The following is a 17,884-nucleotide window of genomic DNA, read 5'->3' on the forward strand; positions in this document are numbered from 1 at the left end:
CCCCAATTCCTCTATGAATCCTTACTATTAGCACTTATTTGATGTTAGTTATGAAAATAAAAATAGATGACGATGACAAATCCTCATGACTTCTTTTGGTGGCCACAGCCATGCTTACCAGTTCCCTCAGAAAAATATGGCCAGATACCAGACAACAGAGATGTACTCTGAGGCCCGGTCCTCAAATCCAAAACATTTTCTGGGCACAATGGACTAGTCAGCAATCTCTCTCAGAGTTTCTGCTGAGTATTGTAAGGCTAAAGGGAGGAGAAAAAGAATATCTTCTGACTCCTAAAATAATTCTCCCTAGCAACCACAATGTGATGAGGAAGCCCAAGAGCCAGAACTGGCAAAGCAAAAGGCCAAATAAAGAGCCAGAGGCAAGAGACTTTAACCTTTTTTTCCCAGCCACATGTTCTCAAGTGCCCAAATCCAGGTGAGAAGTCATCTTTTGCGATGTGTCTCATAACTTCAAGAAGACTTTCATATTTTCTTCTTCATTTGCTCAACCCAGAGGAGACTTGCACCAAAATAGATCAAAGCCAAGGCAAAATTAGGGCTTGTTGCTACAATTGGGATGGAAAGATTCTATATGAAATGCTTTCATTTTCTCTCTATATGGCTTTCTCTCTTGGACTATTATCCAACTTGGATTAATTGATTTTTTTTTTCATTTTCCTCTTCCTTCTCACTATTCTCACTCAAAATTCCCATGTGGCTGTTGCAGTAATGTTGACCTAACATTTGTGTTTTTGGATGGTTCACTCCACTAAAGGTCCAACAAATACCAGAAAGAGGGCTGAAGCTCATACACTTAGCCTCAACTTCTGGGTGTATATTTCCTCCTTGGGGAGATAGGGAGGCTTGAGGAGGATTCCAAGATACTGCTTATTTCAGTGCCATTTACTTCTCAGGCTTATTTCTTAAAGGGGTTGACTACAAACACTGCTTAGGAGTTAGAATATTCTAGTAACAATACAATGGAAACCACTTGGGGGGCCCTTGGAGGAAAGTGGGAAGTCTCAGGAATTTATGGCAGGAAACCCAGACACATTTTCAGCCCTATTTCTGAGTCAGTGCACTGCAGGACCAGGAGCAATATATGCTCTTTTGGAGCATGACCCTGTAATGTTAGCCTGGCTCATGGTCATAGCCTTGTCAATTATCAGTATAGAAGCTCACCTTGAGGAAATCACTTACCTCTCTCCACCTCTATTTTTCATTTTGTCTCCTAAAATGGGTGATGAGGCACTTGCCCTTCTGAACAGAACTTCCTAAGGAAATGGGCAATAAGTTCTTGGAAGAAAAGGGCCTTTATTCTAAGAAGTTAGAATAAAGTAAAAATGACAACTCTCATTCCACTCCCTTGGTCGAGACCAAAAGGGAAATCTGCTCTCAGCTGTATGGGTGCATGTGAGGAGACTGTTAGCTGGAGGTGTCAGTCTTCCTCCTAGGCAGTGTCCTCTAGGTCTGGCCCCAGGATCCAGTGTAGGTGTTAAATTGTGTTGTGGTTGCATAATAGCTGAATACTTGGTGAAATTATATTCTCTAGAGTTTCTGCACTCATGAGATGAAGGACTCAGATATCCCTTTTCCTTCCCTCCAAAGGGAACAGTCTTTTTTTATCCTGTATTCATAATACTGGATAGCCAATTGAATAGCCACATTTCCCCCCATTCACAGAGCTCCAAAGCCTTCAAAGAAGTAGCCCATATAATAGTACTTATTTTGTGCCTGCCATAGACCTCCCACATAGCAGAGAGTTAGTGTGAAGAGCCAAACAGTTAAGAGGATGGGCTTTGCAGTTAGATTTAGATTAAATATTAGATCTGCCACTTAATAGTTGGGTGACCTTGAACAAATTATTTAACTTCTTTTGTGCCTCAGTTTTATCATCTATTAAAAAGGTAATAGTAGCTACTTTGTTAGGTTATTATGGGGATTAAATGAGTTTATATATGTAATTAGCTTGTATGGTGTCTGGTACATAGAAAAAGTTGTGTTTGCTATGATGATGATGATGATGATGATGATGATGATGAACAACTAAGACTTCCTTTCAGTAAGAAATCAACATGACAAGAATAATATCATCAGAGAGGAGCAGAGTCAGAGACAAGTCCATTTTCTAAGCCAATTTAGAACCTGCTTTTTGAAAATTACACAATAAGTAACTACCTCTCTGGGTCCTCTTGACTATCAACCAAAAAGTTAGCACCCCTATCATTGATCAAAAGGCATAATAAAGAGTAGTTACTCTTCTAGCATGTTGTCAGAAATAAACACCTTAGGTTTAGAAAATGAATGGCTCCATTTTGTTTTGGACTTTATAGCAGTTAGAGACCTATTATCTCCCAATTCCAAGGGCATTATCTCTCCAAACTATCTGTGTTGCTGCTGTTCTTTATTACTATGTAAATGAGATTATTAGAGCTGCATTTGAATTCTCCTCTGCAAATCAAAAGAGGAATCGCTAAATAATAAAATCTCAAAAGTGCAGGTAACTCTTACTATTAAGCTGGCATGAATCTATATTCAGAATTTCAATACCACTTACAGATTATTTTTCTAGTTAAATAACATGTGTCACAAGAATATTTTAACCAGGATAATAGTAGTCTTTAAACTATCTTGTAGAATAATTTTTAAAAAATCAATTTGTTTAAACGCCAGTTACTACCATTGTTCTAAGATAATAAAGGGTTCTTTTATCTCAGAGCCTAATTTAAGGAAAGAAAAAAAAACTGCAGGTCTACAAAGAATGACATAGTACCACTTTGATAAAGCCTTCTGTTTTTCTCAAGGTGTGGAGGTGGGAAGTGAGGGTAAGAGGAGGGAAAAATATCAATCCTTTTTTTTTTTTTTTTTTTTTTTTTGTACCGTGATCCTACTGCACCTTTCAAGAAAATAATTTTCAGTATGTAAGGAGAGATAAATAATAGGTGGTGTCACATGGCATCATTTTTAGGACAGAGGTGCTGTGCTGGGGATGTCTGCCAACAGTTTGATTCTGTTGGCTCAGGCTGCAGATTCTGCTATCCTGGCCCTATCTCCTATCCTGTGTAAAAGGAAATACTGGTAGTGGAGACTTCTAGGAACTACTTCCCAGAGGGTGACATCTCAGTTTCTCCTTCGACAAAAGCAAAGAGGGCTAATCTATCAAAGAAGTATAAGAGTCCTTTTATGCGTTCCATGTGCACCCATTTCTCAAGAGAATGAGTCTGTTGGTCAGGGTAGCTTCAGTTTCAAATGAGAAAATCCTAACTCAAAGATTCTGTAAAATGAGGATTTAAAAAAAAATTACCTAAGATATAGTCTAGCTTCAGGCATTCCAATATCAGGCACTCAAATATGCTACTAGGACCCCAATCATTCTCTATCTCTTAGCTGCTTGCTTCCAATTAGCTTTATTCTAAAAAACAAAACAAAACAAAACCTTGCCTGGCAGCAAGATCCACATGGCTCATATGGAGCTTAAAACCGAAGATTCTAGAGAAAGAATAGAATTCTCTTCCCCAGAATATGCAACAATCCTTGAAAGCTGTCTGGGAAGAGGAGCCTCATGATAGAATCACAAGGAGTGAGGGAGAGCTACTACCCTAAAAGAGAAAATGCTAGGAGAAAAAAAAAAGGCGGCAGATGTCTGCTGCATTAGGAAAGACCATGAATTAAAGATAATAATATTGTTTTGACTTAGGATTCCTCTCCAGTATTAACATGAAGAAACAGAAACATCATTTAGTAAAAGGAGACCAAAAAATCATCTTTGGTACTTTAGGAAAAAAAAAAAAAGTGAAACAGGATTATTTTGGATAGTCAATTTAGAATATTTATTCTAGATTGGGCTAGAGTAATAGAGGTCCAGTGTAGTAATGCCTAAAAGTAGCTGGCTGACCATGTTGCTCAGAACTAACTCTTCCCCTTTCCTATGTGAGCTCCACCAAAGCACCAACAGCTTTTACCCTGCTCCCAGGTACTTCTACAATGGAATGAACTCATGAAATAAATTCAAACTAAAGTTCTTTTGACTTATTGACTCTCCTGAGGTCGGGGGAGGGGGGTGTGGGGGTGGTGGTGTGGGAAAAGATGCTTATTATTCCCAGATTTTCAGAATTGATGCTTTAATGGTGGACTCTGCTCTGTTTTAGAGATGGACTTTTCCCTCCAGATACTCTGAAATCATAAATTGCTCTCTTTGCCTGATTGCACAACCAGTCTTATTCAGGCTTCTGGCCCTGATCAGAGTTGCAGGAGGGCCTGGTTTCCCAATTAGCCAGTAGTGTCCTGTTAAAATCTCAAACTCCCCTTGGCATCAGAAAACTTCAGTCGCTTTAGTTTGGTGGAGTATGGTTAGAGGGGAGGAAGAGGGCTTGAGAGGAGAATTCTGTTCTACTTATCCTACTAGGACTGGTCCAGGATAACCTACTCCAAAGGAAGTCACTAGACAGGGAGTGAGGAGCCACTTCACTGAAAAGTATGGAGCAGAAGCCATTTCAAAGAAAAGTGTCAGAGTTGCTCATGATAGTATCCATAGCTAGCACTTCCTGAGTTCTTACATTATGCCAGCCACTATTCTAAATGCTCTACATGCAATATCTAATGGTTTTGCCACAAAATCCCTGAGGACAAATAACTTACTCAAGGTCATACCGCTAGTCAGTGGCAGAAGGTAGAATTTGAATCACGTACTTTGGCTCCAGTACCTGTATCATCTGATACATACACTTCATCTAATACTGATGGGAAGGAAACGGCAACAGGCTAACAAAAAGTTAGTATGGCCATGTACCATGTACCATGGGTTCATGTGCAAACAACAGTTTGCCCTCATTTATGTTTTATAATTCCTATTTTTAAATCTTCAGACATGGGACCAGATGTGCAGGAGAAATTGCCATGCAAGCAAATAATCACAAGTGTGGGGTCGGAGTTGCATACAATTCCAAAGTTGGAGGTAAAGCAGAGAGTTGTTCCCAGAGTTTTGCACTTCAATTTGAGTCTTGCATCACTTGGTGTGAATGAGGGGGGAAGGGGGCTTTCAATAATCAGAGGAAGAAATGAATTCCATGTAAAATATGCTGTAGGATTTAAGTGTGATTTGCAAACGAATCAATGAATCTGGATTTCTAAAAAGTGATAGCTGAATATAGCCTACACATTTTTTGTGGGGAGAAAAACAGTAATGTTGAAAGACTTTTTTTTTTTTTTTTTTTTGGTTGAAAGACTTTTGAACCAAATCTAATTTTCCTGTGTGCTAATTTACAAGGATTTGTTATTGAGTGCTTGCTAAGGGAACAGAAGGAGGAGGTAAATTTAGGCAAAGACTTTCCCTGCCTCTCAATTCTGTCCTTTTTCATTTCATAGCAAATAACTGTCTTAAAAAAAAAAAAAAGAATACATACTTGTTACATGAAGAAGTGAAAGGTTGTCTCTAACAGCACGGATTTAGAATTTCTAGTTGTTTCAGTCAGTGTCTTTGTGGGGAAACATGGTAAGTTCCATCGGGGCAATCTAATAAAAGAACTAGTTACAAGACTTAAGGGAAATCATCACTAGATTGCACACCTGGATAATAGAACACTGTAGGTTAACTAACAGGAAGTAAAATAAAAGCTTAAAAAAAAAGAGTAAAGGAGAACAAATAAAGGTTAACTAATGAAAACAGATATTACCACCTCAGGCCTAAAGGAGCAAGGGGAAGGAGAGGGTCAGTGGCAACTAGAGCAAGTTGTGGTCCTAGGAGAGAACCACTGGACAGGAGATGTGGCTCCGAATCCAACAACAGGGCTTCTTCTAGGCAGAGGATCCCAGGGAATGAGTACCTCACTTTCCTCTCATCCCCCAACTCTTGCTACTATTCTCCCTGACTGATTTCCAACGGGAAGGCAAGAGAAACCACTGATGCATTCCATGTGAAGATGGGTGGACAGTGGACATGCAGGGACTCCCAGAGAACATAATTGTGTCTCCTCCTTTCATATCTCTCTACCTTGGGTTTTCACAGTTAGGCTATAAGCTTTGAGTTTAGTTTGTCTTTGAAACTACATAAAAAAGATCAACTGTAGAATATGCCAATGACCGAAAAACTCCTTTAAACTCCGCATAAGTACACCTTGAATTTGATTATGACTTCCTTTTAAGAAATCAAGTAAACACACGTCGTGGTACATATAATGAATCTCTAATACAACAGACTATCAAATTGTGTGCCATTCCCAATCCCTTTGATACCAGCATTGTCAAAATGCTCTTCGTTTTTCCCTTTTACAAGTACTGTTAATTAAAAAAAAAAAAAAAATGAAAGCAGAAGCACAAATTGGATAACCACCTAGAGAAATAATTCACTTTTTAAGTCATGATGAAGTGTCTATAGTTTGTGAGAGAATCTTCTGATCCCTTCATTTTAGAGAGGAGTAATCAGAAGTTAAGATTCTCAAGGTGACAGCTAGTTTGTGGCGATGCAGAACTAAAACACAAGACTTCTGATTCCAAGTCTACTGAGATTTTTTTTTTCATTATTCCACCTTTGACGGTCTAGCCCAAAATGTATTTTCAATAATACTTTTCACTTATAAGGCACCACTTCAACACATTAGAGGCGCTGTACTCCGTAAGTTCACAGGTTGGATTTGGGTGCCAAATTTCTGGGATTCAAGTCCCAACTCCCCAGTTTCAAGTTGTGTGGCCCTGAACAAGTCATTGTCCCTCTCTGAACTTAGAATCCACCTGTAAAATGGGGAAAATTATGGCATCCCCTCATATGGACATCATAAAGATAAAGGAGTCCATACGTTTAGACCTGTATGGTAGCTGCATAGAGTATATCCTCAATGCACATAGCTGTTATCATCCCCATTTTAAAATTGAGGAAACTGAGGCACAGGAGGTTAAGTGGCTTGCCCAAGATCACACAACTAGTAAGTAGAGCTGGGAATTTCTTTTCCTCAAATAAATTTTTAACCAATTTTATTTTAATCAATACAACTTTCACTAATTGTGTTAATTACATGTTCTTTTACCTATGCTCCATAGTAAATAGCAGTGTGCAAATATAAGGCTGTGCACTTCATTATCAGCCTGAAGCCAGGAATAACCAGGTAGCTAGCTGCCTGTATCTGTCTAAATTGCCTTTGCCTTCCTGGCTCTTGAATGCATGAGTCTGACGACGGGTGACAGCCTGTTAGAAAGTACAAAGAGCTACTACATCTGCCTTCTCCTAATGAAAAATGATTCCCCCTCAGGAGCAAAATCCATGGCAATGATTTCATCCTTGAGATTATTCACAAGAAAAGGAAGCATGTTCCTTGAAAATGTTTCTCGACAAACACATAAAAGAATGGCCTCTGGGTTATTTTTAATCAGTGCTTAGAAACAAGAGTTCTTTCCCTATTTGTTAGTTTCCTATTGTGGGTAGATCTTTTCAAGCTACACAGTGTCCCATATAGAATCCTTCGTATGGCACACGCTAGGCAATAGTCATTCGTGGTATAGTCATGGACAAGTCAGGGGACGGCTGTTTGATGCCTCTTTCTGAAAGCTGTCCTGTCATTTTCAGGTTATTGGGGTAGCAAAGGAGGGGACACATTTTGCAATCATTAACAATCATGGCCACTGCTTAGTGCATACAGTTATCTCTAAAGGGCAGATAACAAAGTGTATGGAGGCAGTGACTTGTATCTTTCTTCTGTGCTCGTAGCAGCCTGGTCACGGGCACTTGAGGCATCCAGTGGTTACCTGGTTTTTAACTCTTTTGAGTGTCTTTTATAAAATGAACATTAAAAAATAAAAATAAAATGAATATTAAAAGCATGATACCATTCTACATGTACATGCTCACATCAACTTCTGTGTTTTTTTGGTTTGCTATTCAGGCATAAGAATGCTGGATGGCATTGTGACTGATGCTATTGAAGCCAGTTCAATTGGATTCAATCCCGGACATGTGGATATTTACAGTGCCAGCTGGGGCCCAAATGATGATGGAAAAACTGTGGAGGGGCCTGGCCGACTAGCCCAGAAGGCTTTTGAATATGGTGTCAAGCAGGTAAGATGTTTAATATAGACCCACCTGAAATAAAACCTGACCATTTGGATAGGAAGGACCTGGAAGGACATGTAATTTATATGTAAAGAAATGGCTTTGAATTTCTTGTCATTGCTTACAATTTGAAATGCATTTAGAAAGCCAAATCATTCTTCAGAGGGATGGAAGTTAAGGGTTAAGAGTTTTTCCCCATTTGGGTCTGACATCCAACAGAGATTCTTTACTCTTAGAATATTTACCTTAAAAATACTCTGAATATGTCCTTTCTCATTTTACTGCTGCTTTTGGATTTTATACTAGGTAAACAACTACCCAGATTTCTTTCAAATCTCTGGAAACACATCCTTAAATATAGCTACGTGCTACTTCCCATTTTGTAAAGGCCTGCTGCAGACTTGTGCCTTGATGGTGTTGCTCTGTTTATACTGCATTCCTACCAGGATTCTAAGGCCTTGTTCTGCCTGGGATAAAACAAAAGTAGAAACTTTGCAAAGCGCAAATTCAGAAGTCATAGGCTGAGTAGCCTTGGCTCTTCATTCAATTGAAGAATCTCTTTTAATGCAGCTGCAAAACAGATCTGAATAATGCCTGATTTTGTCATTCTATCAGTCAGCCAGAAGATTCAAGCAGAAAGAAAGAGAGGAAGTTCAAAGATTCAAACACAGTGACATAAGCCAAAGGACGAGTGCAAAAATATGAGCAAGTGCTAAAGGCCAAATTATGAATCTGCACAGTAACGAAAAGAAAGAAAAGCACTCACACAGACCATCCCAGGAGGGTCCAGGTGAAGGAAGACTATCAGAGTCACAGCTCAGGGGCTTCTAATATGCAGTCTTGTGAGATTTCCAACCAGATGCTGGAGGACTTAGAGTGGAAACAGACTCCAAATAACTATCTCTGAGAACTTACATGCATGTATTTGTGGGGGATTTCACTGGGATGTGACAGCGGTCCCAGTACATGATAGATCTGATATGGTCTGGCTTTTCCTTTAGGGGAGACAAGGAAAGGGCTCCATCTTCGTGTGGGCTTCTGGGAACGGGGGGCGTCAAGGAGATGACTGTGACTGTGATGGCTACACGGACAGCATCTACACCATCTCCATCAGCAGCGCCTCACAGCAAGGCCTGTCGCCCTGGTATGCCGAGAAGTGCTCCTCCACCCTGGCTACCTCATACAGCAGCGGGGATTACACCGACCAGCGAATCGTATGTTGCTTTTGTCTAACTCCTCTGCTTGGGTAGGAGAGCGTGGCTTGTGTTCAACAAGATCCTTTGGTCAGTATCTTTGGTAAAATTGATTTGCTTAAGCTTGATGACTCAGAAAGGCTCACACTGTACTCAACCTGAAAGGCTGGCATACGTTGGGAAGGCTTCTTTCTCAAGGATAATGACTCCTCTGCCAAGAAGATGTTGCGCCTCTGTCATTTTTAAACTCAGCCCTGAGAAGCCACTAAGTTGTCATTACACACAGCCAAGAATCCAAATGTCTCTCCTGCTTGTGTGATGCCTCCCTGAAAATATTCTTAACGGAGATTTCAGGGTTTACCACCCTTGTAACTTGTTGATCCTTTAATAGCAGGGATATGGTCTGACTTGCCCTTTAGCAGATGATAAAAATACAGAGCATATACTAGCTACATCTCCTAAGAACGGATGACCTGCAGGAAAATAACCATCTCAATTTCCCCTGAGATGGACTTCTCAGCGTCTGAATAAACAGCTCAGGAAGGTTATGTGCTCACAGAGAATCTCCAGCCCACACTTGGCTGTGCCTTCACATATGTGAGTCAGACTGCCAAGGGCAATTATTGGATTTCCCTTCAAGGGCACAATGATGAAGGGCCATTCGGGGCCCCTGAGAACAAAGAGAGGTACTCTTAATTTTAAAACGTATAGCCCCCAATTTAACTCCTGATACAGAAAGAACCAACTGGCTAAAGTATGCAGACTGTAATCTCAGCAGAATAATAATAGGTCATGATCCAATTAGAGTGTGGGTGAACCCAATAATAGATATTGGGATGTGTGTAAAATTCCTATTAATGGCACGTCAAAACAAAAAAAAAGGTCAGTACTCCTTTTTGTACGAGATCACTATTCTGGAACACTGCCTGTTTCTGCAACTACCACTAGTTTAGACGTTAAAACCCTAGGCTCAGCTTAAAAGCACTGGCCTCCCTCTCAGGCCCTTATATTCAATTACTCAAATAATAGTGTTCCCCCAGGAATTCTTTAGGGCAGGCTTATTTGAGAGCCTTTGAAAGAGGCCTATCAGGCATGTGTCCCCCTTGCATTCAGAGTCCCAGGCTGCTCTTGTCCCTGGGGGTATCCAGAGTCGCCTTCCAGAAAAAGGCCTGTTTGGCATCTCCATTAGCATTTCTGTCCCTCTTGTGAGCTGCTGTGGAGGAAGAGTTTCCATCCTTGTGAAGATCCCTCCCTAGGTACACCAGCCACAGGAGAGCCAGCTGGCGGATTCTATTTGAGACGTTTGCAATAACATAGCTTTTGTCTTACGCAAACCTCGGCTCTGGCAGCTCTGGGGCCTATTGCGTCAGTAGGGAGAAAGGGCAGCCTGGCTTCCGCAACCCTCTAAGGAGCCGTGCCACCGTAACTTGCAAAATTCAGCGACTCCAAGTGGGAAGCCAAAGGAGGTGATAATAGAACAAATTATTTTTTTACACCTCCCTCCCACACATTGAAATCTCTAGCTAAAAATGATCATGCGGGAACCTGGGTGGGTGTCTTGTTAGAAATCCTCTGGCCCCACTGCTTGCTCAACCAGCACCGTGGGGGTCCTTAAGGCAGCCTGATGGGAAGTCTTTTTGGTTTCCTCCCTTCAGTCTTGGCAACCTCCTCATTAAGCTAAAATTAGCCTGGGTAATTCCTTATGTGCAGTAATATTGCATAAGAATGCTTTTTCACAGATAGGATCTCATTTTGGCCTCAGAATACGAGTCAGGAAACGTCAACCTCATTCTACAGATGGGGAAACCAAGTGGCATGTCCATGGGACACATTTACCGAGGAGTTTTTACAATTTGAAACCAGATCAGAATCTAGCACACTTTTTATTTGAAAACAAAAAACAAAAAAAAACCACCATTCTCACCCAAGTGCAAATATGGACAGTAACCCATAGCCATCAAATTATGTCAACAGCAAGCGCAAAATACACACTGAACACATTTTGTGCGAGTACCCCTCATCAGATGGTGTTACATCCTTGTGCTGAGGAGGCAGTCAAATGTTAATCCGAAGGTGAAAGGGAATTTTGCATGAGGCAGGATTTCTAAATATGCCAGACTAAACACAATGGACCTGATGATTAATGGGCCAGCATGATTCACAGTGATTTTGAAACTGTCCCTTCTTCACAGACAGCATTTCGTTTGGGAATCTCAGAAGAGAAAATATTCATAGTGGGAGTACTTCATCCCCAGAAAAGGCAGCCTGATGCCAGAATTATAGACAAGTTGCATGTAGAGGAGAGTGAACTAAAATATCAGCAGATGGCAAACATCCGCCTGGGTTTTAGAGGAGGAAGTAGGGAAGGGAATCAGCTGAGATTCCTGACCGTAGCAGATGCGGCCCCTAGTTAACCCCCAGGGACAGGGGCACACTCCTCACATGTTCTCCTGCATTTCTTTCCTTCCGTTTGCCACCCAGACAAGCGCCGACCTGCACAATGACTGCACCGAGACCCACACGGGCACGTCGGCCTCTGCACCCCTGGCTGCTGGCATCTTCGCCCTGGCTCTGGAAGCAAAGTAAGGCCCAGGAAATTTCTAATCACCTTGACTGCCTCTCCTGCTTCTTAATAACATCTATTGTCTTCTGAATTGTGGTTACAATAGAAAACTTAGGAAACTACAAAAAAAAAAAAATAAATAAAAATAAGCTCTCTTCCTATTAACATCTCAATGTAGATCTAACACACATGCAAAATTTTACAAAATTGGAAACTTAGCATAACCATTATCTTGCAATTTTTAAAATATACCCTATAATCTATTAAGAGCACTTTCTCTTGGCTAAATCAATGTTCCCTGACCTTTACAAATTCATGCTTTCCTCCCAACTTCCCTCCCACTCAGCTGCAAGGCCTTTTCACTTCTGTTTATTCCCAGCAGGAAAGACTTCATCCAGATAACTTCCTGTGGGTAGTATTGGGAACAAGTTTATAGAACTTCCTTCTTTTCCCCACCCCCCTCAGATTATATAAGCCCAGTCCCAGAGCTGATCTAACATATCAGAGGCCATGAGAACTAAAAAGAGAATTTTTATCCTTTTGTAGTATCCCATTATATAAATGCAAATTATATTAAAGTCATTGAATCATGTTTAAATACCCATTCTGTCCATAAATATCAATTGTCATCTCTCATAATTTCCTGAGGATAAACACCCCTGATTAGAATTTCTAAGTCAAAGAGTGTGCATGTTTTAATGATTTTGGTACATATTGACAAGTTACTGTTTAGCAAGATTATATCATTTTCCCATCAACACTAAATGTGTGAAAGTGCCAGTTTCCTTACCAAAGTTACTTTTATCATCTTCTAAATGTTTGCTATTTTGATAGGGGAAAATGGCATCTCAATTTTATATGCTTTCATTTCACTACTAATGAAGCTCAGTATCTGATATTCTTTGGCCATTTGTCATCTATGATTGCTCGTTTATGACCTTGATTTTGTTTTATGGCCTTAGTATAGAGAAGCTATTAATGCTTGGTTAGTTTGACATTTACCTTTTCATTTTATTTATACGTAATTTTTATTGCGGTGAAGTTAGTACGTATATGGTTATATTCGTTGTGCTTTTCTTTAAGGCGTTTTCCTTTGCTTTCACACTCAGAATAATATTTACAACCCCAAATTCGATAAACACTTATTTTTATGCCTTTTGTTATGTTTACTTTACGATGTTTAAGTTCTAAATCCCCCTGGAATTTTAGTGTATAATGTTAAAAAGGGTTTTAACAATATTTTTCCCTCATATGGGTTACCCAATAGTCTCTTAACACAGAGGAAAAAAATCTAACTGCTGTGCATTGTGTATCCACAGCTTTTTATTTGTCCTGCTTTTTATTTGTTTCTGCTTTCTGGTGGTAAGACTTTAAACATCAAGTCAGGTGCTGTAGTTGCGCGATAGAGAAGGTGGTTAAATTTGTAAGTTACTATTATCTTTCTTAAGAAGAAGATTATCCTAGAAGACCATCTATATTCTCTAGAGAGAGAGAAAACAAAGCATTCCCCTCATGCAATATTCAGTAGACAAGGTTCATGATAGCAGAAAAGTAGAACACCTTGGCCTGTGCCACCACTGGAAAACCCCTGAAGTTGCTAAGTCTTTGTTCTGGAGAGTCCAATGTAGGTCCAAGAGTCCCTGGGGCTGCCTGTGGAGTTGTAGTTTGGTCCTGGTATTTCAGCTATGGGATGGCCACAGTGGCTAAGAAAGATAGGCCCAGAGGTTTGTACCAAGAATTTACCTACTTGGAGGGGCTGGGAGGATATCTGGTAAGCCCTGGGGCTCAGCAAAAGAGCTATGTTCAGAATCTGAGTTCACCTGTAACAGGAAGAGAATGGACAGGGGGCAGAGTCTAGGAACAAAAGGTAAGAATGGCATCAGCAGATCCTTGATTTTGGATTAGAAAATTGCTTTTAAAAGTGCTTAGAAAAATAATCTAAACACTCAAAAGTGCAAGGAACATAGGGCTCCAAGTTCTAGGCATATTACTAGCTATGTGACCTTAGGCAAATTAATCTCCAACTGAGGGCTTAATTTACCATCTATAAAATTGAGGGGTCAGATCAGACCATTATTTTCCCCAAACTTCTTCCCTTTATAAGACTCTGATTGGAAATTGAAGGTATCAGCAAATAAAAGTAATCCAAGATGAATTGTTGAGTTTGGTGGTGCAAAGTCCAGAAGTAGAAGAAAATAAGGTTCAACGAAGGCAAGCAGTTTCACACAAGTAGTACAACAGTCCTATGATATTTATGATTTGAGGATATAACTCTTAGTTCTAGGAAGCTGAAAAAAATCCTTAAAATTTTAAGTTTTGTCTACCCAACACCTATCAGATGCACGTAAATAAAACTAGTCAGGCCTAAGCCATCCTTGTCTAGTGACCAGTATAATAGAAAAACCTGTCTCACTGAATAGATGTGATATCAACTTCATGTAAGAGCTGAAAATTTAAAATTGTAACCTCTGATTTCTAAAATTTCAAGCTTTTTTCTGTGCAAGGAGAAAATGACAGAAGAATGATCTAGCCTCATCAATGTCAGTTAATTTTTAATAGGTTAGTTTTAAAGCAGGAGCTTCACGGATTGCTATGAAATAACATAGATGAGTTTCCAGCAGTTTGTGAACATCATTGAAACTAGATGCAGAATTGCTGGTGTTTGTGTGACATTTTTCTGAAGGAATGTTTTGTTGGGTCTCTCAGATTCTCACACTGTTCATGATTTAAGAGATACCAAGAATCCATGATCTCCCTAGTACATATAAAAAGAATTTAATTCCTTTCCTTTTGATTCAATCATCAGTAAGATAGACATAATCTAGCTTACATTTTATATACTTCCTGCCAAAGTACATGGAAATTCTTGAAGTGTCTGTTCTCAAAGAGACAGTTTTTTGAACTCTATTCAATTGTCTATACCGAGATGATTATTTCAAACTCTGAATGCCAGTATTTCTAAAAGTGCCCCTAGATAATCAAGATTGGGAGAAATCATTGAACCAAATGCTGCTCAAAAAACAACTATGGAGACTGAAGAACAACTGTGGGCTAAATTTATCAAGAATAATAACATTCAGTATTTGTCAGGTTCTTACTATGACTGACATTGCGCTAACCTCTTTGTGTACAATACTAATTCAAACCCTTACAGCAGTCTTGTGACAAAGAAATTTCTAGTTGCATTTTACAAAAGAAAGTGAGGCTTAGAGAGGTTGAGAAATGTAACCAAGATCCCACAAAGAGATGCAAATTCAGATCCGTCTGACCTCAAAGCTGTGCTATCAGCTACTCTACTCTACTCTACTATACTATACCATACCGCCTCCCACAGCCCTGCAAGGGAGAGGAGATGTTCAGTGGCAGTCTATCAATCCCTCCAAGACAGGGGCGTTAAGAAGATTGATGCTGATAGAGGACCACCATAATTCATGTGCCCCTGAGTTTTTCATAAAAGGTCCCTTGTACAGCAGGTTACTTATTATGCTACGTTAAATAAGACATAGCTGGGGGATGCCTGGGTAGCTCAGCGGTTGAGCATCTGCCTTTGGCTCAGGGCTTGATCCTACATCGGGCTTCCTGCATGGAGTCTGCTTCTCCATCTGCCTTTATCTCTGCCCTCCCCCCTCTGTCTCTCATGAATAAACAAATAATAATAATAATAATAATAATAATAATGATAATAATAATAAAAAGACATAGCTGGAATACCAGGGAATGGGAAGAGGAGAAGGAAAGAGAAAGAATGGTTTCTGGCTCAAATATGTATAGAGGAATACTTTCCCTTCCCCTGATTATGCATAATGACCTTAGGAGTTTAATTAGTAGACAGATTCCCAAATTCTAATGTCAGCAACTCAGATTCATAAGTATCTGGTATTTGGCCTAGAAAACCCCATTTTTAATAAGTAGCCCAGCCAGTACCTTTAAATTTTGAGAAACAACTGCCATAAAGAGGTTTTCCTATAACCTCATCCAGTTGTGTTTGTAAAGATACTCAATAGTATCAATAGATACTTAATAGGCATTAAACACACACACACACACACACACATATATATATATACATACATATATATATACACATACATATATATATATACATACATATATATATATATGTATGTGTATATATAATAATGAGAGACAGGAATTCCTTGGACTAATGCCTCTGGCACCATTATTGTCAAGCAGTCAGTATACCTAAGAAAGATAGCAAGCAATTACCTCAGTCTTCTGAGGAGGAGAAAAAGAATTAGAGTACATACTAAGAGAACAAAATATCTGACGTAAAACATTGAATTCCTTTACATCTCTTGAAGTATTAAACATACAGATGAACCAATCTTCTGTTTTCATGAAAGGCTAGAGGAAGGGAAATAGGACTTCAATGCTGCATAAAACCTTTGGATAAAGCATATCAAAGAAATCCCTGACTCAGAGTTGGAAAGTGAAATGTTGGAAAGTCTCCTGGTTACAAAGTCTTTAATATCTAGGCTTACTTACATATATTTAGAGGCCGAACCAGATAGCCTATAAAGTTTTTCACTTTAGAATTTTGTCTCCAGTTTACTTTACCTTCACTAATTAGAAGCAATGCTTAATTTCAACGTTTAATTCCATAACCCTTATTTTCTATAAACATATCCTTGATTAGCAACCTAATGCAGTTTTTAAAAATTTAATTATTGTGAATGCTGTTGAGCACTAATTAACAAAGGAAGGCTGTCAGGAATGAGATGCGCTATTGTTAGCGGCTCCTTTTCATTTATGAAATGCAATCTCACAAATGAAGAATAACTCTGTTAGGAAAGCAAGCTTAATTTTCCTAATTGCATGACAATGAAGCTCCATTGAATATTTTGCAAAGAATAGGTAAAAGAAAATAAAAATAATAAAACCTACAACTAAATATAAATGTTCTGCTATAGAAAATCTATGCTTAGTGTTTATTATAACCCTGAGTTATACCACTTCCTCTTTCCAGCTTCCATATATACACCTGCTTACAGTGATGGTTCAAATGGGAAATTGGTGTATTTCCCATTGGCTACATCAATAAGAGGCTTTTACCTAAAACTTGATTTAAAAAACTAGAAGGAAGCAAGGATTTCAGTAAAATGCTTAATAGAACAGAATTAGTTTCTGCAATGAGAAAATAGCCATTTCTGCTAAGCTAATTATTCCCTAATGTGGGTTGGCCAATATAGAAACACAATCTAAATGAGGTATTTATGATATTGGGCAGATAGAAGGTCTGAATTGTAAAGAATTCTGAAGATTATCATAATCAACCCTTTCAACTTACAGAGGAGTTACCCCAGGCTCAGGGAAACGAAGTGACTTGCTGAAGATCACATAGGTCTTTGGTAGTAGAATAGGGTTTGTTGTGCTTTCTGTTTATTACTCCCTATTCTGACTTCATGATCTGAAATAACTTCTAATTATCTGAATTGGTTATATGCTTGGATGCCTTATTCCAACTTCTACTATTTTTTTTAAAGATTTATTTATTTATTTACTTACTTACTTATTTACTTACTTATTTTAGAGAGAGAGAGAGAGGCAGAGACTCAGGCAGAGGGAGAAGCAGGCTTCATGCTGGGAGCCCAATGCGGGACTCGATCCTGGGACTCGGTTCTGGGACTCCAGGATCGCGCTCTGGGCCAAAGGCAGGCGCTAAACTGCTGAGACACCCAGGGATCCCCAACTCCTACTATTTTAGCTATGGCAAAGAATTGGCTAGACAGTCTGTTGAAATATAAATATAAAATTCATGCCCCACCCTCATTTTGATACAATAGATTTAGGGTGGGATTTAGGAATTTTCACTATTTACAAGTGTAAATATGTAAATTATGAGGCAGGCTGTCTGGGACCCATAAGAATCACTGACTTATAGTCTTTCTGTGCACTCCATCAGTCACTCACCAGAGTTAATTGTTATGTTTGTCAGCAGCTGAGAGGAAAGAGAGAACTAAGCTGCCAGATATCAGAATAGCTACTTAAAGCAATAAATTAAAAAATCAATTTAATTGTTTACTACAATGTTTTAAGCAAGAGTCAAAAATCAGAGAAAATGCGATTTCT

The 17,884-nt window shown here is 39.2% G+C and overlaps 1 protein-coding gene across 1 annotated transcript in view; it reads left to right on the forward strand.

Annotated features, from left to right (window-relative positions):
• Positions 1–17,884, forward strand: part of PCSK1 (proprotein convertase subtilisin/kexin type 1) — a 42,744-nt gene that overhangs the window by 12,713 nt on the left and 12,147 nt on the right. Inside the window, exons 6-9 of the mRNA XM_025992876.2 lie at positions 4,866–4,954; positions 7,872–8,044; positions 9,040–9,252; positions 11,713–11,813. Of these exons, the coding sequence (XP_025848661.1) occupies positions 4,866–4,954; positions 7,872–8,044; positions 9,040–9,252; positions 11,713–11,813 (576 nt within the window). The remainder of the gene's footprint in view (positions 1–4,865; positions 4,955–7,871; positions 8,045–9,039; positions 9,253–11,712; positions 11,814–17,884) is intronic.

The sequence above is a fragment of the Vulpes vulpes genome, chromosome 14, assembly GCF_048418805.1.
Source record: "Vulpes vulpes isolate BD-2025 chromosome 14, VulVul3, whole genome shotgun sequence".
In the NCBI taxonomy this organism is placed as follows: domain Eukaryota; kingdom Metazoa; phylum Chordata; class Mammalia; order Carnivora; family Canidae; genus Vulpes; species Vulpes vulpes.